General features: G+C 45.2%; 1 protein-coding gene across 2 annotated transcripts in view; it reads right to left on the reverse strand.

Annotated features, from left to right (window-relative positions):
• The window catches only part of RASSF5 (Ras association domain family member 5), a 103,362-nt gene that overhangs the window by 37,804 nt on the left and 41,878 nt on the right, over positions 1 to 23,680 (reverse strand). The window contains exon 1 of one of the 2 annotated variants that reach the window (XM_081009088.1): positions 7,182 to 7,963. The exons of the other annotated variant lie outside the window; for it this stretch is intronic. Within the exon in view, the coding sequence (XP_080865214.1) occupies positions 7,182 to 7,301 (120 nt within the window). The 5' untranslated portion in view covers positions 7,302 to 7,963. Of the gene's footprint in view, positions 1 to 7,181; positions 7,964 to 23,680 lie in introns of those variants that run through there. 2 annotated transcript variants of the gene reach the window in all.

A 23,680-nucleotide genomic window follows, 5' to 3' on the forward strand; every position in this document is an offset into this window, starting at 1 on the left:
TTCTACACACAGATAGCAAGGAATAATTTATCTAGAATGCCAGTCCCCACAACACAGGAATTCGGGGAGCGCGGAGGGGGGGTTATAGAAACTATGCCGTGATGACCTCTGTTTGTAACAGAAAATGTCATTATTAGTAAAGAAAGTTAGAAGTGAACAAGTACTTCACTTACAATATGTTCAGCGTACTTCTGGTATAGAACAGAGAATGAACCAACCTTTATAATCTAGTGGAACTCATTGTCACAGGATGACACTGAGAAGATCTTGACTTTTCCACATGAGACAAAGACATGTGAAAAGTGTTCAAAAGCATAAGGCAGGGGGTGGGCAACCTTTATGTCCTCTGCATTCATTGTCATGCACACACAGACACACATCCTCACTCGCAGGTGCACAAACACACATATTCACTTACATTTGCGAGAGTAGTTTCAGTGGAGTGCAAAGGGTGAAAACCAGATTAGTGGCAGATTAAGAAGTTGGCTGGAGGAGAGAAAATTGAAACGGTAGACTCCAGGGGTTTGAAGGCAAAGGTAGTTGCGAGATGGCACATTAGTTGGAGAGGGAAGATGGGTTTGAGGTGGTTTGTATGTTAAGAACATGAAGACAATGGCATACTTAAATGCAATGTGGAAGGAGTCACAAGAGAGACAATGGTTGATTATGTAAAGGAACGGAGGGATAATGGTGAGGAGGAAGATGGCAATCAGGAAATGGAAGACAGAATCAAGGTGGGATGTTGAGGCATTAGATGAGCACATGGGCCAGTCAGTTCCTCAAGTGAGACAAAGGGGGAGGAAAGGAAGAGGAAGATGGAGGAGAAGGGGCAATTTGCAAAGCGGAATGGAGGAAGAGAGATCACAGCATATGGTTTCAATTTTAGAACTGTAGGAGATGGCAACGTCTTGGACAGAGAGCACAATGTGGAGAAGAAGTGGGACAGACCTTGGCAGATCATCAAATGATAGAGAAGAGGCCCTGAGGATTCCTAGAAGTGGGGAGAGTCAGAGAAATACAGCTGTGTTGTTTGGCTAGGTAGATGGCAGATGAGGAGAGCATGGATCTGTAGCTAGCTCTTACATTCTCCTCCAAAGGTGTTCAGCTGCATGATAACATGAATGAAGATATTATGGTTTATTTATATACCACCTTTTGGACTGAAGGCCGTCAAAGCAGCAAACAGAATATTAATACAATATTGAATGGAGGCAGGGAGCTTTGCTCTGAACGCTAGTCTGTAGCCCAGAATCTGGACACAGCCTTGGATGCTTAAGGTCTGGACCTCAGAGATGCTCTTCAGTTTCTCAAGAAGCCAAATACTCAATTTTATCTATCAAATGTTGTAGACTGGTACATCTTAGAAAAGAACAGAACCTACTGTTGGAATACTGCTAGGAAGACGGGGGCATCAGGCAGGCCCCCAGCTGGCTCCAGCCACCGGCCGGCAGCTGGTCTCCCTTGGAACAGCATCAAACAGCGACACGAGCCTCAGATACGTTTAGAGACCCGGGCACGCTCTGTCAGCAGAGTGTGTAAATCATCTCACAGCAGAAGAGGCAGACAGAGAGATGTGTAAGCATAACGTACAGCATTTTATTCAGCGTAGTTCAGGAACAGAGGAACATGTCAGCTTCCCTTCAGGAACATGTCAGCTTCCCTTCGTCTCCAGCAAAACAGCAGTAACACAAAAGCTATATACAAACGGAAGTTCCCAGCAGACTGTGCTGGAAGTAAACAGGCTTGTGACACACAACAGTCATGTCTGTACCCTTTTAAGGTGGAACGGAACTATATCCTAACACCTACAACCCCATCTATTTCTTCATTTGTACACAATTACATTTGAATCTACCTGCTTAGGGTTGCAGCTGGGACACAGCCAGATACAGGAATTGCCCATGAGCACAATGCTGCAACTCATGGCACTGCATTGCCCACCAGGGTTGAAGCATGGATCAGGCACTGGTACAGCAACATGGAAGACCTTCCACTCTACTTGTCTATTCATACCAGCATAAGCTCAAACAACTTGTCTTGTTGCTTTCCAGAGATATTTCTCTTAGGTTGGCCATCAAGCAGAGCAAGGAATAAATTATAGGGACGCGGGTGGCGCTGTGGTCTAAACCACTGAGCCTAGGGCTTGCTGATCGGAAGGTCGTGGTTCGAATCCCCGTGAAGGGGTGAACTCCCATCACTTGGTCCCAGCTCCTGCCAACCTAGCAGTTCGAAAGCACGTCAAAGTGCAAGTAGATAAATAGGTACCGCTCTGGCAGGAAGGTAAACGGCGTTTCCATGCACTGCTCTGGTTTCGCCAGAAGCAGCTTAGTCATGCTGGCCAAATGACCCAGAAAACTGTCTGCGGACAAATGTTGGCTCCCTCAGCCAGTAAAATGAGATGAGCGCCACAACCCCAGAGTCGTTCACGATTGGGCTTAACTGTCAGGGGTCCTTTACCTTTACCTTTAAGCTTGTTGATACATACTGAACGGTCATAGAAGGTATGCCATGAAGCTCAGGAAAAGACAGTCTAGGTCTAACTGACCTTGCCCCAAACTTGACTTTTCAGTTTTTCAGCAATTCTCACACAAAACAGAATGCAAATAGTTCATGGTATCAGTGAAAGAGAGAAACCAACCCCCATGTTCCAGGCTTAAGTCCAAAGTCACTAATGATTTCAGAATTTCTTAAATGGAGGCAAATTATCCCACATAATGGACTGTGAGTTATCTGTGTGCTCTTGCACCCTCCTCTGAAGCATCTGGTGCATTTCAGAAAGAGGAAATTTTGGCTAGATAGGCCAACTCATTGATATTGTCTGGCTGTTTCTACATTTCTAGCCTCCACACAAAAAGAAAGGAACAACATGTGCACTGGAGTAGAAACATATAGAAGATTTTGATCTTTTAGATTGCCTACAGACATGACTCAGTCAAAGCCTTTTTTTAAAGGAAAAATGGCAGCAGATGAGGCAGGTTATTAAACTAACCTAAAGAAAAATCCCTTCTGGTTCACAGGAAATCCAAAGAGAATAGTTGGGTGGGAGGAGGAAAGAAGCAGGAAAAGAGGAGACTGTGGCCTGCACTGTGGAACAGCACCAAACCACGTGGCAAGAATAGATCTGTAAAGTATGCTTGCAACGCTTTTTGGAAAGATGAGCCCCAAACAATTATTCTTTCTGGCACCGAAAGGGCACAAAAATCAATTGAAATACATTTCTCCACAGACAGAAGCAGACGACCACTGAGGTATGACATCACTTCCTCCTCTAGAGCTAAAAGCAGCTTTAGGCTCAAACTTCTATGCAAGGGATTTCACCCGATACTTGTTTTACACTGATCCAAATCTTTCAGTGCTTTAGGGTTCCTTTTCCAGTGCAAAACTAGACTCCTGTCTAAAATGTCTTTCCCTTAGACAAACCTAGCTGGCTGGTTAACCAATGTAGTATAGAAACAATCCTTTCTGTGGGAGTGACTTCCCTCTTACTGCTTCAGAGTTATCAACCCTGATCCTGCTTCAGTGCCTCGGTCACCATGTAATGATAATGAAGGGGAAGGAGAGGGTCACTGCGGGCAGAAGAACCTGTTTACTTCCTTTTTATAAAAGCAAACAAGCTTGGAGAAGCTCACTCTGGTACTGGAGGGACAAGAGCCAACTGCCCAGGTTAAAATGGGCTTGTAAAGATGTGAAAATATTATTGAAGTCAGGGACATTGTTGTGCGCAAGAGTGTAGCCCTACTGCTATCTTTTCCTTTAAAAAAAATGACTACATGAGCACTTGTGTGGCTAAGCAAAGTTTCAAATCTGCACCAGGATACAAAAGTATCATGGACACTATCCAGAATATAGCTGGGAATGTCACACTGATGTGGATGGATGTGCACGTATAATTTGTCATAGCAGCATGGATCTGAGTCTACATTAAAATTTTCCATGGTACAATTTATCATAATTTGAAAAACTAGTTTTAATCATGATGGGACATGAAAGGTAGGGGTGGAATATGCCAAGGCAAGGAAGCCTCTATTACCTCCAAGTCCTTGAAATCATATCATAAACACAAATACATAGCTGTCAACTTACAGATTTGAAAATAAGGGACCAGCAGCCTTGAAAATAAGGGACCAGCAGCCAAAATAAGGGACCTGCAGTCTCACCTGTTCCAGGCACTCCAGTCTTCCTGTCCTCCTGCAGTCTGGTCAAACTCATGCTGGGTAGCTTCGAGAACACTGTCCAACCAACTTTGTAACCAGAGGTTCAACTGAATAGAATCTGAATCACATGCACCACAAGGCCTATGCAGCCTCAACTTAAGATGGCTCCCCGGCCTGGCTTTGCACTGCAAAGTTTGCAACAGCACATGCAACAAAATGGCTTCCAGCATTCAAAAACCTCCTCAGCTTTCATTAACTAGCCACACACAAGGCATGCAAGCTTCACCCCCCCAGTCGTTCTTAGACTTCTTATTGGGTGAGCAACACAGCCAAGCAACACAGTTGGAGCCTTCCTCCTTCCTGGCCGGCAGGGAGGGAGGGAGAGGAGCTGCTTCCTTTGAAATTTAAGGGACATCATTTAAGGGACATTTAAGGGACATCCATCAATAAGGGACAGCAGCGGGACATGGCGCTGGAATAAGGGACTGTCCCTTCAAATAAGGGACACTTGACAGCTATGCAAATATATTGATAGAATTGGAACAACTGCAAATATGTGCCTAATCTTCATATTGCTTCATAGCATTCTCTTTTGGAATAGATATAGTCCTGAGAGTAACACAGGCGTCGCCTCACTTATGTGGGGGTTATGTTCTGGGCCATCGCGTGCGTAAGTTAAACTGCATAAAGTGGGGAGCACCTTCTAAAATGCCTCTAAATGCCTATTTCCCCCAGCTCTCCAGCTTTTATCTCTGCTCCCTCTCCAATTGGTACCAAAATATCTAGAGTTGAAGCTATGGGACCAACTGGAGAAGGCGTGAGAAAGCAGCAGCAGCGGTGGCTATGCCACCTCGCCCATCAGCCATTAGGCAGGGAGGCTGAGCAGCTTAAAGAAAGCCCCACTGCACCTCAGGTGTCTTTGGGGTTTCATCCGCCCTCAGAGTCTCCTTTCAAGCTACAAGGACTCTTCAGCTCTCTCCCACCATTTCCTGGCATGATTCTATTTATTTATTTCCCAGCACCATGCCTATATGTGGTAGCATGCAAGTAGAACACGCCTAAGTGGGGGAGGAGTGCTTGTATAAGGCTGGACAGTATATGGTTGTTGACCTCTTGCTAAAAGCCTAAGGCTGAAAGTCTAAGCCTCAGGGTGAAAGTCCGGAGGGAGGCAACACGAGAACGGGCCTTCTCTGCAGTGGCTCCCCATCTGTGGAATGCTCTCCCCAGGGAAGTTCGCTTGGCGCCTTCACTATACACCTTTAGGCACCAGGCAAAAATGTTCCTTTTCAACCAGGCCTTTGGGTGAGCTGATTTACATCCCATACTCTTTTAAGATGTGGCTCTTTGGAGGGGGGTATTATTGGGTTATTGCTTTTATTTTAATTTTACATACTGTAATCTGTTTATGTGAACTGCTGAGAGACCTCCGGGTATAGGGCAGTATATAAATTCAATAAAGAAGACGAAGACAAAGAAGAAGAAGAAGAAGAAGAAGAAGAAGAAGAAGAAGAAGAAGAAGAAGTGATCCTTAAAGATAAAATGTTAAGTATTTTTTTAATAAAATAAAACAGAACATTGTTTTGTTTCAGATATGGTATTTTTTCTGTTCAAAAGTATCCAGCTCTAAAATGAAACCTAAATTTATCTGACTCGTCTGTTAAAGAGAAGTGGGTGGTTCTCCATCAACGTGTTCATTAATATTTTATATAAAAGCATTAGGAGTGGCAGGGGGAAAAGTTTTAACTTTTGAGATTGAGCATTATAGACACAACAAAAGCTTATGTATTGCTCTTCTTGTGATCTTCCTACTGGACCCGGGGACTGACACAGGTGCTAGGACCCAGGAGACACAATCCTGAATCATCCCAAAACCCTTCTTGGGCCTTTTTTTCCCTTCTTCTCTTCTTTCTTACCGCCCCCCCCCCCACCTCCTGCAACAAAAAAGCTTGAGTACTGCAAAGTGTTCATTTCTCAAAATTATGAATATTTATGACTCTACCAGCTAAACAGCTTCAGCATTTACTTTAACTGTTCTGCCCAGTAACTATAAGCCATTACTTCTGGAAAGTTCTGAGCACTTAATCCTCAGAGTAAGTGATCTCGCTCAATGCATGTGTGCAAAGGAACCCATTAATTTCACAACTGTCCCCTTTTCCTCATACATGAGTAAAAACCACTGTGTTTTAACTGTCACACATACTAATTTGCTGCTGCATACGTTCAGGAAATATGCAGATTACAACACGGGAAGCTGGATTTATATTGCTCTTTTTGTGGCAATTTTAAATCTCCATGATTTAAACTGAATCCACCCTGCTAAGCCTTCATTTAGTCATTACAGTCACTGCAAATACACTGCATGGTAGAAGCAAAAAGGGCAAGATCAGCTTAATTCATTTTGTTTTGTTGTAACCTCATAATTCTAAAACCCATGTAAAACCAGAGGAGCAGACAAAAATTTCCCTCATATTAGATTTACATGACTATATGGAGAAGTGGAATATGCCCATCAGCTCTGAGAATCATAATTACATGTATATGCAAGTTAGCCAACAGTCTCTGACTCATTATATCCACACCAGGATAAAAATCTTCCAAGCAATAATGCATTTTTTTTTAATTAAACAAAACAGTGGCACAGTCTCACAAGACTTAAGGCGCTGACGATACAGTTCAATGTCATTCATTCAGTTTAGCAACCGATCTCACACACCCTTTGAGAAGGTAGATGTTCAGAAACATTACATGTGAAGGACAACTACAGGGTCTCTGCGAGACTGCTGTTCCCTGAATGTTAACAGGTGTCAAAGTCAAGCACTTGGACGACAATGAAGGGATCAGAGTTTGAAAGAGGAAAATGACATAAAGATAAGCTTTCAAGCCATTGCAACTGAGCAAGGCTACCCATGCACTGCAAATGAATGAATGCCTCTAGAATATCATTAAATGCTGATAGCTAGAAATAGGTTTTGCATACAGATTCTTAGGGGGGGGGGGTTGCTACAGAATTGCCATACAGCTCCTTACCTTTGCGGCAAATTTGCTCTGAGCGCTCCTAAATAAGGTGGTCCTGGCTGTGAAAAAACAGTCCTCCAAGTCTTCATCCAAACTACAGTAGCCACTGCTCATGCTGTTGTCGACCGTCATCCGAGAGGGGATCCCGGGTCCTGGGCGCACGTGAAGCCCTCCAGTGAGCCAGAGAGCCAGGTAACCATCGGATTCTCCGCTCACTGCGGCAGCAGCGCTGTTTCCCAATCCAGTTCCAGGCAATCACAGCAGCAGCAGCAAGAAAAGCACGGCTTCAGCCTCTCCAGCTCCCACTTGCCATGCTTTGCAACAGTTTTCCTCTGCTGAGCAAACCCCGTGACGTCTCCTTTAAGGGAGAAACGAGCCTTGCTGGGGATCACCTCTCCTCTCTTCAGCCACCAACCTCCCTTCTCGGACTAAGCATTGCCAGAAGTGGAGAGGGTGGTGCCAGACCCCAAGGGGCTTCTTTGCTACTGCTACTGCTGCTGCTGCTGCTGGTGGTGGTGGCTGCTCACAAACTCAGTCCCCATCCGTGGCTTGATTCTCCTGCCTGCAGCCCACGGAGGCTGGTTGCGAGAACGGCATCACCTCCCTCCTTCTCCCCCACCCCTTCCTGCTTGCTTTCTGTCGAGCAGAGTTGAGCCACTTCCTCTTGCAAGATTTCTCACGCAGTTTCTGCAGCGGGTTCTTAACGGGGAGGTTGTCAGCATCTCAGCTGATTTTGATTGGCACCGTTTGAGACACACACACAGAGAGAGAAGTCGAGTTACACCATCAGGGGAGGAGACAGCCTGCTCCTAGCTCCTCAGTGTCCATAACAACATTCACAAAAGGTAGGGACAGAGATGAGAGCAGCTGATTAAAAATATATCACTTAACCAACCTCCAATGCACTGCTCTCCAGGTGCATATCCTTTGGTAATTTAATGCATTCCTTATCTTGCATGAAAGCTGTCCAAAACCAACCTCATCCATTTCATCTTTGCCCAGAAACTGCTTTAACTAGTTTTGGTAAAAACAAACAAACCTTACAGTGGTAAAAGCTAGGGATGGTCATGGGGTGTGGTGAGGCAGAGCAAGGCTACTTAGAAGTCTACAAACAGCACCTCCCATTCACTTTTAAAAGTAGAAGTTAAACATCTATTGGAGATTTAAAAACAAAATACTAATCTCTAGAGACACAATATGCCACCTGTCATGATGGTGCTTCTACACTCAGTCCCAGCCCTGAAAACTAACCAGTTGGATTGGTGCAAAATGAGAGAGAGATGGATAGATTCCCCTAGCAACACACCAGTGAAGGAACCAGCCAGTGCCTCTTGTGTTCTGCAGCTAATTTTAGAACAGTCAGGATGATTTTTCAGCATAGCTGGCACAAAAAGAAATGGCAGTTTTGATCATAACCTTAGCAATCGCCATTCATCAGGTTAGACTTTTCCATTTGTCACCTATTGCTATGTTAGAGGCACAGTTCTTTTGAGCATAAGTCAGAAAACCCAGAATATTTTACTGCCTTTGATTTCTCAAGGTTAGGCTGAAGTCCTGCTCTGAACCACCTTCCTTCCTTCAGCATCTGAGCTGCCAGGTTAACTGTCTCCAAGAATACTGGCATGTGCTTTGAAACAAAAGCCTACCCCCCTGCCCACCCCCACCCCCAAATTCTCCACAGGCCACCTGTCCAGTTAAATAAAGTTCAGCATGCGCCTTCCTTTGCAAAAACAGCATTTTAAAATGTGTCTGCGGTCACTCTCCACACATAAGCACACTCCCTCCGCACAACCTGCCATGCTCCTCCTTTCCCACTTGTTTGCTTCCACAACCAACACCTCATAATGCTGTTGAAGGGAAAGATAAGTCTCCCAGTGCAGCAGGGTTAGCTGCCACTTCTCACTCCTGTTTAAAGGTAAAGGTAAAGGGGCCCCTGACCATTAGGTCCAGTCGTGGACGACTCTGGGGTTGCAGCGCTCATCTCGCTTTACTGGCCAAGGGAGCCAGCGTACAGCTTCCGGGTCATGTGGCCAGCATGACTATGCTGCTTCTGGCGAACCAGAGCAGCACATGGAAACGCCGTTTACCTTCCCGCCGGAGTGGTACCTATTTATCTACTTGCACTTTGACGTACTTTCGAACTGCTAGGTTGGCAGGAGCAGGGACCGAGCAACGGGAGCTCACCCGGTCACGGGGATTCGAACCGCCAACCTTCTGATCGGCAAGTCCTAGGCTCTGTGATTTAACCCACAGCGCCACCCGCGTCTCCACTCCTGTTTAAGGAGAGCCAAATACAGCTCCCAGATCTGCTGCCATGGAGCTACCAACGCCCACCCCCTCCACCTTCATGCCAGGCGGGTCCCAGTATCCTGAACTTAGTGCTTGGATGCACTCTAAAGGAGAGACTAAAAGCACTCTCTCCCATTCTTTAACTTCCCTAAAAAAATATGCTTACAATATTTATGAAATATAATCTCATTTTCAAAAGCCGTTTTGAAAATCTAAGGAGTCTTAACATAAAGCCTTCTATAGGATCTACACAGTTACCATGAGTGGAGGCTGGTGCAATAGGGAAATGGAGCACTGTCCTGCCAAACTCAGCCTGCCCCCAACCAGCCCTCATCTGCCTGTCTCCTTACTTGCAACCAGCCCAGTGGGTGACACTGGATGCCAGCCTCCTCTTCCTCCTCAAGCTCACTGCTGCCCATGTAGAACTCAACAGGGAGGAGGATGGGGACAAAACCAGAATGAGTTAGCTCCATCTATCATTGGCTTCAGCTTCACTTGCTATGCCTCTGGCACAACCTGCTGTTGGTGCACCCTGCCTTCCACCCTTTTAGTCCTAATAGGCACCAGCCTCCACTGGCCACCACTTCACAGCTAATCGTTCTTGCTCAGAGAGCAGGTGTAAAACGGTTCTTCAGCATCTTGCAATATTATGGTTATACTTTGACAACCAACAAGAACCTGTGCACTAAAGCAAGACACACCAGGGCAAAAAAATCAGTAAGTCTGGTACACATTGATGGGATAGTAGTGGCTATACAGGAAAGAAATATTGAATTGATGGTTGACAGCTCAATTAAAAAGTCTCAGTTTATGATGTGCAGCTTCTTTTAAAAAAGGCATGTGGAACAGGGTCAAAAATGCAATGACCAGTATCATGATGCCATTAAACTAAATCTATGGTATTGCTATATTTGGACAACTGCATTAAGTAGTGAAGTTTAACTGCCTTGGGGCCGAGGAATCTACAAACAGCCATATTTTCCCAAATAAACCTGCATAGGAGTTGAGGCTTCTTCACAGGCCTTTCTTTGAGCAGTGCCACTTTCAGAAGTTAAACTTCAATCCTTTTCAATACCAGTGCCCAAGTCATAGATCCCTCCCCCAAAAGACATATGTGCTGGGTTGCCTTCCCTGCAATCTCCAGGTGCCAGACAAAACCCATCATGTCCTCCCATATCGTTAGCTGTTAGTAATGTTTGTGACTCTTGTTGCCTTCGCTGTTTATCAGATTTCGCTTGGTTTTACAAGTTGATCTCCCCTGCCTCAGATTGTATAATTAGTTTATCTTTCATATTTCTATCTTTCAGTTTTTCTATTTTGTATTGTAAGCTGAACTGAAGCTACATCTAAGAACATAAGGAGAGCCCTGCTGGGTAAGGGTCAAAGCCTTTCTAGTTCAGCATCCCGTTTCTGACAGTGGCCAAATAGATACCTACAGTATGGGAAGCCTGCAAGCAGGGCACGATGTCTGTTTCCCAGGACCAGGTATTCAGAGCCATGCTCAGTGGCGAAGCTGCATGCTCCACTACTGGGGGTGGAAAGCAGGCGGGGGCGTGGCACGCATCATGGGGGTGTGGCATGCCGCCTGTGAGGGCGTGGGGTGCGTTCTGGGGCATGGTGCCCGGCGCCCGGCACATGCATGGTGCGTGTCCGGGGAGGGGGGCCACCGTGATGGCACCCTACTGAAATAGTGGTGCCGGGGGCGGTCCACTCCCTCCGCATCTCCGTTCCTCTGCCAGTGGCCATGCTGCTACTGATTCTGGAGGTAGTATACTTCCTGTTTTCAATATTTTAAGCTGTCCTGGTGTTTGTTAACTGAATAGCAGTAGATTTGGGATAGACAGAATAAAGTTCTTCTCCATATATAATAAGAGCCAGTGTGGTGTAATGGTTAGAGTGCTGGACTTTGACTTGGGAGGCCAGGGTTTGAATCAGCCTCATGAAGCTCATTGTGTGACCTTGGGCCAGTCACTATTTCTCAGCCTAACCTAACTCAAAGGGTTGTTGTGAAGATAATAGAGAGGGGAGAACCATGTACATCACCTTGAACTCCTTGGAAGAAAATGTGGAATATAAAATTTAATAAACATACAAATAAAATGCATAACTAATACATGCAAATCACTGCCACAAATGCGGAGAGGAATATGGAATCGTCCCCTATTTGGGCATTCACCTGACTGCAATCCCACATGGGCAGGCAGGGGTGCCAACTTGAATAAAACATTGTGAGGGCTCAGGTTAGCCCTGCCCTGAATAATTGATCACATGACGCAGTGCACACACACCATTTGAATGGGAATGCCCATCAACTTTGTGGGGGCCCAACCCCCTGAAATATTTTACTGTGGGAACCAAAGCTCCCACAACCCCTAGGAGTTGGCTCCTATGTTGGCAGGGTTGTCACATGTGTGGGGAGTCTCTGCACACAGAACAGATTCCCTGCTTCAGACTTTCAAAACGAGGATGGTAGCAGAGCTAGGTCACTGGAGATGCAATGGCAGGAGTAGGGCCAGCTGCTCTCATGGTCGATATGATTGTACTCATAGGGAATATAATGCCTGAAAAGTGTGTCATGTAGTTTTTTTATGGGGATTAAATATAATTGACTGAAGTGAGGTATATCAAAGCCTATGATAGCTAAAGAAACTGCCCTTGTTCTGGGTCAGTGTACCTCTGAATACCTGGGGACAGTGGAAGGCGGCTGCTGACTTTATGCCCCCTGCTTGTGGGCTTTCTGAAAGTATTTAGCTGAGCACTGTAGGAGACAGGATACTTGAGTAGATAGATGGAGCCATGACCTGATCCACTTCTTACATTATTAACTGCAGACTTTTATCTACAAAACTGGGCTAGGTGTGAAGCTGGAACGTGCTATGACAGTAAAATATCACTGGTGTAGATGCAAGGAACTTCTATAGGGTTTGTTTTTCAAAAGAGGAAGCTTGTATTGTTGTTTTTTAAAAAAACTTCTAAGGAGTTAAATAAGTTATTAGATGACCAGATAAGGACACACACAGTATTTAAGCAAAACTATGTAGAGATTTCTAGAATGCTCAAGTTGACAAGAATGGCACAGCTTGCAAACTTGCACAAGCTTGTCGTCATCCTTGGAGCAGCCTGGTTTCTCATGTTCTCAGCCTTGCATCAACAGAAACTCATCAGCTGCAAAACATCCACTTCTCCCATACACAATTTGCATTGTTGTTATTATTTCTAGTTTACAATCCCAACCTGCCACTCCTGCATTTACAAGTGCTTGCTTTGGATGGGATGTCCCAACCACTTTGCCAGCTCAGCAACACTAAAACAATGACATTACTCTGGTGCTGCACTTTATTTCTTCAAAACAAGCTTTATATTTATGATATGTCTTATTTATTTATATCTTTAACTTGCTCTTCAGCAAAAAAAAACTCCCAGAGTGGCTTACGTACCATTAATGAAAACAAGACAGCCCCTGTTTGCTGGCTCCCAATCTGAAAGACATGACACAAGAGGGAAAAGTGATGGGGAGGAAAGAGCGGAAGGGAAAGAAATTCAGGAGCAGGAGCCCAGTGGAGATAGTCTGTCAGCAGAGCTGATGGAATGGGCCCTGCTTCCCATCACAGGCACTGAGGCAACCTGCTATAATAGCTGCTACCCGGTGATAATGCCATCCACTGCTGCAGGATTAGTTGTTGTGACTGACAGATGCCCCACCTGTCCAAGCAAGGTTTCCACTTTCCCCCATTCAACCGCAGCCTTGGAGTGACTTTCCACAGATCAAAATCAGATTAGGGTCATCAGTTTTAATGCTGGCACTTCAATCACTGCCACCTTCTAATAGTTTGCTACACCCAAGAGAAAACTGAAGATGCTGATCAGGTGTATGTGGCACATTAACTGAAGTTTGACAGCCCACGTCCTTTCCAAATTAGTCAGAGTTGGTCACCTTTCCAAGCCTCCTGAGAAATCACTTTATAACTCCACATCTTAAGACCAGAACAGCAAGCAGGTGAGTGTAGGTGTTTCAAAATGACCCAAGCTAGAAGTTAAAAATATCTAAAGTAAAGACTTTTATTCAAGCCAGAACATGAAAGCATGGGCATTTAGCAATTAAATAAAACATATTTCTAGTTAAATGCAACTGTCAATGTAGGAGAATGGTATGAGTCATAGCTACTGAAGTAGAGGATGAAGGTCCATGATCCAAATTAAGCTTCTCACTTTGGCAAAGTCAAGGTGCAATATGAGCAATATTCAGATGTGACTAACTGTGTGGATCAGACCTAGATGCATGGACTGTACAAATGCAGGCCTTTAATCTATGAATACCGCCATCAGCTGAGGCAGCAAGGGGTCCTGCTCCCCACCACATGTAGCCAGAACACAGAGTGATGTGTGAGTAAGGCTGGGAAAGTCACAGATCAAGGTGAAGATGCCCTGGTAGCTTTAAAATCTGCTGTGTGCATATAAAGCTAAATAAAGACCTGCCAAGTTTGACAGGAAGGAGAAAGAAGACAATACCCAGCTTTCCCCCCTATTCCTCCCTCTACCCCACATGCATTTGCCTTAGGTCAGTGGAGGAAGTGGGGCTAGACTGGATTTTTTTCAGACCTGTCCCTCATTCTTTCAAACTTAACCCATCTACCAAACCCTGAGAAGGGGTCAGAAACACCACCTGCGTATACTTTATGGTAATGATTACCAGCTTAAAATACAGCTGTGCCGTTCTATACTCGATTTGGATTGAAGATGCAATATTTCATAAGTAACAACAGGATAGGTATGGATTATCTGCATGCACTCTGCTTCCCAAACCAGCAGTGGGAGTGCACTGGGTGCAGAGTACGCAATAGCGTGTGCAAATTAATTATTATTAATTGGGCCCAGCCACTCTTTCCTCCCAAACTAGCATTTGGAGATGCTATGCTCTTGTAGCCCCCTACAGGGCAAGGGAAAAAATCAAACCAAAGAATCGGGACAGGAGCTTTATCATCTCAATATGTACATGGGGGAATCACCCATTTTAAAACACCCCTATGTCACTATTTCCCAGAATGGCCCAAGCTAGCACATGTTGGAGAAAGCCTCTGGTCAAACCATTTCCCTGACCATCACAATCTTGACTTGGGGATGCTTTCAGTCAAGGAATCCCATGCAGGCAAGTCTTGAAGGGGCTGGTGTAGGACTCAGGATTGCTGCAGGATTCCCAAGAGGTGGCTGCAGTCCAAAGTGCCCTTTCCAGAGTAAGCTTCTTTATATACGCTTTGGTTACCTCTAGGCTTGACAAGTGAATGTGCCCTTTGTGGGGTTTGTTGCCTTTGAAAGCTTCTCTGAAACATTAATTAGCTCAAAGTGCATCTGATCTGTTAATTACCGGGAAAAGCCAAAGCGAGCATATTATGCCAGTTCTAAAACAGTTAAGGTGGCTCCCCATTCACTTCAAGGCACATTATTTTTTTAAAAAATCCCTCTAGGAAGTCTCCCTTACCAGCCTTTGCACAGAGTCAGGGGAGATCCAAACCTCACTCATTGTCTAAGGTTAGGCTATGGGCAAAAAGGAATATGGCCTTCTTAGGGACAATTCTGCTCTCACCTATTGAATCTGTTAAAAATGTTCCTGTTCCAAAAGCCAGTTTCCCCTACCCTTTCTTTCTTTCTTTCTTTCTTTCCGAAATGCAACTGAACAGGCTGCAGTCTGATGTGGAAAATATGAATAGATTTCTTCACCTTACTTAAAATTGTCCCTGTCCAAAATGTGAAAGCAGGGGATGGAGTAGGCCAGGAAGAAGCTTTCATGGCAGATGATTTTAAGGATAAACATCAACAGAGAGGAATGAGTAAAAACTAAACAAAAACCCTCTCTTCTACATAAAGGTCTTCTGCTTCAGACTGTGGCCTCCAAAGCTTCCTCCAGGGAAGCAGGAATACATATGCAGATCAACTCCACAGTTAATTGGGCCAAGAATGACATACCTATATGACTGGATACTGGACAAGAGACAGATGTTTCAGGAAGTCATTTTTAATGGACAAAACACCTGACTGCCTTAAAACTCTCAGAGTGTAGACCCAGATAATTTTAGATAACAATTCACCATTTCAGAAGTGTATGCTTCCCATAATTAGAAAATCTGAATATGCTAACATGTTTAATGTGCACTGCCTGCCTTTCTCTCTCACACAAGTTTTCTTGTATGCAAGCAGCTCCATTTTGTAAGATGAGCTGTGTGAAGTACACATTTCTGTCAGAACAGCTGTGCAGAATTTGGCAAAGGCCATTTGAAGACAGTGCTGTAATGGGAATACACCATGAGATGCTAACTCAAAACTAAATTAAGGCTTAAAATGTGTTACTTTGCTTTCATTTCCAAACATCCAGGTTGGTAAATCTATGAATCAGCGCTGGAACATGACTAAGATTTTTTCTCCATGAAAGTATATCAAGGTTGTAGCTAATCCATCTTTAAATTTTAATTGCAACAAAAACATGAGAAAAATGGCAGACAAAATGCTGTAAAAGGTGACAGCTTTCAAAGACATCATATTTTGGCAAGAGTGTATGAACATCAATGACCTCTACAACTTGCAAAAGGCTGCACAATTCATGTCATGGTGGGATATTAGAAAGAGCATGTTAGCCCAATTGCAGTGCTTCACAAAGACAGTATGGTTAGTGCAATAGGGCCACATGTACACCAACCATCTTATGGGATAGTGTATCCCAACTACAAGCCATATTAAGATATGAGGATGAAGCAACAACTATAGCAGGGGTGGGGAACCTGGGGCCCATCAGACTTCGCTGGTACACATCTTCCACCATCCCTCTTCATTGCCCAAGCTGGCCAAGGGACATGGGCGCTGCCATCCAAAAGCATCCGAAGGGCCACAGGTTCAGCACTCCTGAGCAATATGAAATATCCAAACACTCACAGCAAGAGAGCCAAGCTGTTAAGAGCCACATAATACTGCAGAAGGCAAAACAATCCTTCCCAATTCCAGCTATGATTATCACTCCATACAGCAAGTAAACCAGTGGGCACATTTCAAATTTTGAGAGTATTAAGGGTTCAAGTCACAAAATAGTTGTAGAGCAGCAGGGGAATGGCATAACGTCAAATGGTTGCCATGGGGAATGTAGCACAACAAAATTAGAGAGACAGCCACCAGCAACAACCTTGTGTTTTCCACAGAAAGTCAGCGATGTCCCGCTGGTCCCGATTGTGGAGATTGCACAATCCTGATTTTACACACACTGATGCTGCCACCTTCTAGTAGCAATAGGGAGCCTTCCTCAGTACCAGAAAATATATAGAAGGTAGCCACACCACACTCTCATTTCACAGAAATCACTTAGAAGGTACATGAACAGTTTTGCCCCCTAAACTTTCTTTCTAGGAGGGCTAGAGAATTAGGGTTTGCTTGTTTGTTTTAATGAAAGCTCAGAGTCTGAGGCGCCAGCCTAGGGGCACCAGTGAAAGCCTTTGTTTCTGAAGGATGGATTATGGTTGCCATCTTTAGATGGTAAATTTTAAGTAGCGCATGCATGCCATCCATGAGATCAAATAGCTACATAAAAGAAAGTCCCAGGCACCAATAAGCATGAAAGCTGCAAACAACAGTTCAAAAGCAGGGTTCAAGTTTCAGAGCTGCTAAAATAAATCAACTTTTCAGTTTGAGAGATGAGTAGACATAGCACAGAATATGTTCATAGGCCTGGGCCACAATCCAACATTGGGTTAAATATGCTTAAGCCTTCTGAAATCAATATGGTTCACAGCAGCTGAATGATTGAGGAATTTTCTTTTTTTGGCATTCAGCTTCCTTTGTATGACCATGTCCTCCAAGTTATTTACATTACCAACCATCACTTCTACTGTTCTACTACCTTGGGACAACTGCAAAAACACCTCTGCAAAAAACCTTTTTCATACTTCAGCTGGTAGGCAGAACACACCACTATCCAGCAATACAGATTAAGGAGAGTCCTAAATCAGACAATTACAACTGTGTAAAAATCTATATCACCCTCATAAAATGCTGGAAGATTCATGACAGATTAAAAAAAATACAATGCAGTGATGGCTACCAACTTAGAGATTATTTTTTTTTAAGGACTGGACAAATTCATGAAGGAAAGAGCTATTGATGGCTACTAGCTTCAATGGCTATGTTCTGCTTCCACAGTCAGAGTACTGTTTCTGAATACCAGTTGCTGGAAACTACCAGAAGGGAGAGGGCCCCTGTGTTATGGGCTTGTTTGCAGATTCCCCATAGACATCTGGGTGGACACTGTGAGGATGTTGGTTTAGAAGGGCCATTGGCCTGATCTAGCATTCTCTTCTTATGCTCTTAAGAACACGTGAAACCAGACTCAAAAGAAGCTTTGAAACTTTGGGTGAAGAGAAACATACAGTATTATCACAAGTGGAAGTGGTTTTAACACATTCTCTACCCTCAAAACAAATGCCTCAGGATGCTGCATACGGGTGTTCAAAATCCCTTTCACCAAACTTTAACATGCCTGCAGCTTTGTTGAAGTGTTTGTCAGAAAATGTGGAGGCTTTATATGTAGAGGGAGACAGGAGGCCTGCACACAAGGCCTGCCTCCAACATTCCTGGATATGAGCTCCTCTTCAGACGTATGCATGCTTAATGTCTGAAGAGGGTTTCCAAGTGTATTCTGCTGATCTCCACATTTGGGAGCTGCCTCTGAAGCCTACACACCAAGGAACACCGGAGGGTGGGGCCTGCATGCCACCCCCACATGTCCATGCATAAAGTCTTTGTGCGTTGAGGGGAACACCCGAGCAAGGCCTGTCGGCTCGCCCTCAGGACACATAATTTTGCTCATATTTCAAGTTCCGGTTTTCCAACAGCTCTTCAGCATCAGATCCTCTTGCGCTGGCAAAGCCGACAATGTGGCACGATCTCTCACTGATTTACTCCAGTTGGCATCAGTGGGACTAAATCTGTTTTCAGTTGAAATGATGAGACTGAGTTGGGACCACAAGGGCCTTTCCAGGCAATCAATCAGTTATAGAAGTGCAGTAAACACACAGCTGTTACTCATTTGCTGTGGAAACTCCAGCTGACTTTCCTGACAGCACTTACATTTACCGTGATATTACACACTGGAGCACCCAAACTACAATATGGGGAAACCCAGTAGTCCTACCCCAGACAGGATGATTGCTCTCAGTAGCTTAATTCTTCTAGGAAATACCTGAAAGTGGGAATGCCTTCTACCACACCCAGTTAAGGACCAAGGAATTTAAGTCTATGGAAGAGAATAAAAAGGACAGACTATAGTTCAGGTAAGAGTGAGACATAGAAAAACTAAAAGGAAACATGGGAAGGAAGATCTGTCTGTCATGGACTGGCTGGATGCAGAGGGGTGGTGGGAGGCACCAGCTGGTGAATCCCCAAGGAAACTCCCAAGGGAAGATGGCTCAGAGCCAGGGGATTGATGGTGGGACAACAATGAGTGGTCAGGGGGAGAAAAGGGAACAGATGAAGGTGGTGGTGCTGGAAGCTGAAGAGGTAACAGGGTTTAGTGAGCAGGAAGAAGCTGTGACAGTCCAAAATCAGAGGCAGAAGAGGCGGCTGGGGAGGAGGAGGGGGCAAGAGGAAGAAATGAGTCAGGCTGGTGAAGAAGCCAAGCTGCCTCTCCCCTTGCCGTGACTAGCTCCCCTCCCTCCTGGTCTAACAGAATCTGGAGAGGTATGAAAAGGGTGGAGCAAAGACAGACAAGACAAAGAAGCCTCAGATTGCTTGGGAATGAACTGGGGGAGGAGGAGACTTATGGAGGTGTGGGAAGGCGGGAACCTCCAGTCCTCCTAACTACCTTGTTGGGGCAAGAGCTACTGGGAAGACCTCCTGTGCTCTCTAGGCTTGGCCTCCTGAGCTGTTTGTTTCTTTGAATTAAGAGTTAACTTCACCAACACTGTGTGAGTTATTACTGACCTGCTCCTGGCTCCTGCCCCTGACACTGCCTCTCTCCTAGATAACTTGGGGGGGGGGGGGGGGAGTTTGGCTGTCTGCACCCTGTTGGTGAACTCTGGTTTAGGGTATGCCTCCTTAAACCAGACCTATGCTCAAACTGTACATTTGTGAACAAATTCTCATACTACAGAATGTTGCAAGCCTACAGTAACCTCATTCCAAAGGAAACAAATCAAATCCAGACAAGTGTTGTGCCCCCAAACTTCTCATATCTCTTGGAAACATGGGGTGAACATAATACTATTATATAAAAACAGAATTGACTAACATACTTTCTTTTATAGGAAGGCAAGGAAATTAATGCACTGTAATCATCAGTTGCAAACAAGTTCCTATGTTATATCACTGGACAGCTGTACAAAATTGGGAAGCAAGGCATAAGTTTATAATAGGACAATGTTAATCCGTAAAAGTCTTCTCCCTGAGAGTTTGAATGGAAATGAATCTTGATTTATTCAGGTCTTTGATCAAGGACAGAACACCGGCTAATATTAGGCTGTACATCAGAACAATATGCAGATATGAGAGAGCAAGTTTCATATCTTCTGACAAGGATGAGTTGGTCACTGCACCAATGAGTTGGTGCAAAATGGACGACAGAAAACAAGGCGCAGTCTTGCTGCTCAAGAGTTCTTAAACTAGCCATCATAGGAAATAAAGCCTGATTTGCACCATTCACCCCCTGAAATGGACTCTCTGCATTTGTTGAAGCTGCTGGCATTTCCTCCTTCCTAGAGTACATTTGGCAAAGAAGGCTCCTCCCTCATGGGCTGGACCAGGCAGCACACCAAGGAAGTGTCAAAATGATGAATGGGAATGCCTCACTGCCTGTGTTTTTATTATTGGGACCATCAATAATGTATTGACTGTTTTGTCACCCTGAAGATGAAACAGGCCGTTTTAATACACATTCTGCTTGGGAAGAATCTCTGATATGCTAGGAACACACACCAGAATCTCTGCATATGTATGTATATGGCTCCCCTGTGCTGTCAAAACAATTCAAGTCTCAATGGTAGTTCTATTAAAAATTTTATTTTAACGCATAGCTTTGGGGAGGGAGGAAAGGAATAGGAAGCAAAAAACAAAACAAAAATCCCGTTGCAAGCAGTTGGTTATGTCTAAATTTAGGTTCTCGCACAGTCTCTCTTTGCTTTTCAGAATGATTGCCAGGTCTGAACTTTCGAACTGAACAAAAATGCAGAATACAGTGTGAGCTCAAAATATATAAGAAGCTTTTCTTAGCCTCATTTGAGATGGAATTAGAATTTACAAATCCACAAAGCACCTGAAGTATCAGACTCCATCAGGGTGTATACTCTCTGCTGAGACCCTGTGGCAGGGATTGCTAGCTTTTTGGGGCCCATGGGCACATTAGAAGACCAGAGAAACTGTGCAGAAACACATGAATCGCAACCAAGCACAAACCACATCCTATTCTATCAGATACAACATGATGTTTCTTTCAAGCCTAATTTAAGCAGAGGGGAGCTGCATGGGAGGGGACCTCATGGACATCTGGACATCTGAGGGTGCCAGGTTAACAACCTCCGCACTATGGGTAGAAGAAGGTTTCTACTGAAAAATCAGTAGAACAATCTGTGACACTTCAGTGATTAAACAAAAAATAATTATTAAACCCTTTGGAAAGATTCAGGGCAAAAACGTATATTGGGGTATACATAAGTGTGTGTGTGTGTGCGCGTGTGCAAGTCCACACATAAACACACACACAAAAGCTGCAAAAAAGGCTAATGTTATTCTAGGCTGCATCAACAGAAGTAGAGTGTCCACATCAAGGAAAGTCGCACTACTGCTATTCTATTATAGGCACCACAGTTTACGAAAGATATTAACAAGCTGGAACATGTGCAGAGGAGGGTGACCAAAATGATCAAGGGCCTGCAAACCAAACCTTAAGAGGAATGGTTGAGCAAGTTGGTTATGTTTAGCCTGGAGAATAGAAGACAGAGATGACATGGTAACCAACTTCATATATCTGAAGGGCTGTCACAGGGAAGATAAACCAAGCTTCTTTTCAGCTGCTCAGAAGGTAGGACCTAAACCAATGGAATCAAATTACAAGAAATGAGCTTTTGACTAACAGGAATAGTTTTCTGATGGTAAGGGTTGTTTGACAGTGGAATGGTCGTCCTTAGAAAGTGGTGGACTGTCCTTCACTGGAGGTTCTTTAAACAAAGGTTGGATGGCCATGTGTCAGGTCTTTAGCTGTGATCCCTCCCCTCTCTCGTTCCTTCCTTCAATCCATCCACACACTCACACACACACCAATTCACAACTACTGTGTCCCTGAGATTATGCTACACCAGCTATCTACATAAAATGAGTCCAAGGTGGAAAAAAACCTGTAGAAAACCATGAATTTAATAGTCCTGGTATAATGGATTTTGACATAAACCATTACTGCTGAAAAATTGAGACAAAATTACAGGAGATACAGTGGTGCCTCGCAAGACGAAATTAATTCGTTCCGCAAGTTTTTTCTTCTTGCGAGTTTTTCGTCTTGCGATGCACAGTTTCCCATAGGAATGCATTGAAAATCAATTAATGCGTTCCTAGGGAAACCGCTTGCCAGGCTGGCGGTGCGGAGAAGGGCTTTTCTCCCCACCGCAAGCCTTCAGGACAGGTACGGGAACAGAGGGGAAGGCGCGCAGCGCTTTCCCTCTGTTCCCGGGGCTTGCGTGGGAGGAGGGTTTTTCCTCCCCACCGCCAACATTCAGAACAGCATTCTGAATGTTGGCGGTGGGAAGGAAAACCCTCCTCCCACCCCAAGTCTTCAGGAAAGCCATCCGATGCCGGGCGGCGGGAGAAGGTGTCCCCCCCCCGCCCGGCATCGGAGCTTCGTTCCGATGCCAGGCGGCGGGAGGAGGCGTTCCCCCCCCCCGCCCGGCATCGGAGCTTCGTTCCGATGCCGGGCGGCGGGAGGAGGCGTTCCCCCCCGCCCGGCATCGGAGCTTCGTTCCGATGCCGGGCGGGGGGGAGGAGGCGTTCCCCCCCCGCCCGGCATCGGAGCTTCGTTCCGATGCCGGGCGGGGGGAGGAGGCGTTCCCCCCCGCCCGGCATCGGAGCTTCGTTCCGATGCCGGGCGGGGGGGAGGAGGCGTTCCCCCCCCCGCCCGGCATCGGAGCTTCGTTCCAATGCCGGGCGGTGGGAGGAGGCGTTCCCCCCCCGCCCGGCATCGGAGCTTCGTTCCAATGCCGGGCGGGGGGAGGAGGTCCGAGGACAGTGGGGAAGACGCGTTGCGCTTCCCCGCTGTCCCGGAGATTTCCCTATGGGCTGTCGTCTTGCGAAGCAAGTCCATAGGGAAATTCGTTTTGCGAAGCGCCTCCAAAACGGAAAACCCTTTCGTCTAGCGGGTTTTCCGTCTTGCGAGGCGTTCGTCTTGCGGGGTACCACTGTAAATAACCTGAAAGAAATGTCATGTTGGGGCAGGAAAACTGTCAGTACATATATGTTTTTCCAGATTGCTGTTAATGGTGAACTGTAGACTGCTATGAATTTCACATCAGTGACTCTAGCAACCAGGTTTAGTGCCCAGCGCTGAGCCACCATCTTCCTTGGTCTTGCTACACAGAAGAGCATGCACACAACCTACTGTCAACTTACACATCATTGCTTGCCTTCTGGCAATGACAGACCTTACATATAGGGGTCCTTTCCCATTTTGCCCTCCTGATTGATTGTGGCAGATGCACCCCATTACATAGGCCAGGGATGAAGGACCTGTGGTTCACCAGCTGTTGATGGACAACAATTCCCATAATCCCTCACCAATGGGTATTGCTGGCTAGGAGTGATGGGTGTTGGAGTCCAACAACATCTGGAGAGGCATACGTTCACCAGCCCTGACTTTGACCACTGCTGGTTATCAGAGAGAAGCTGCTTCATGGAAGTGCTGAGTAGTGAGCTTGAAGGTGCTGAATGATGTGCATTCTTGGTGACTCTTCTCTAGGCTAATAATACTCTGGAAAGTCTGGCATCATTACAGCATCTTCCAGAAGTGATGTAGCACCACTTGACTCAGTCTGATGTATAATGGCTGGGTGGTTGAGCCATTTAAACTTTTTTTAAAAAAAAACCCAACAATTTCATTTTATAGTTTTCATACATTACTTGCCCCAGTCTTCAAAAGAAGGCAAGGTAAACATGTACGATTAATTAAATAATAATAATAATAAATTTTATTTGTACCCCGCCCTCCCTGGCTG

The sequence above is a fragment of the Podarcis pityusensis genome, assembly GCF_964106645.2.
Source record: "Podarcis pityusensis genome assembly, chromosome: 6".
Classification (NCBI taxonomy): Eukaryota; Metazoa; Chordata; class Lepidosauria; order Squamata; family Lacertidae; genus Podarcis; species Podarcis pityusensis.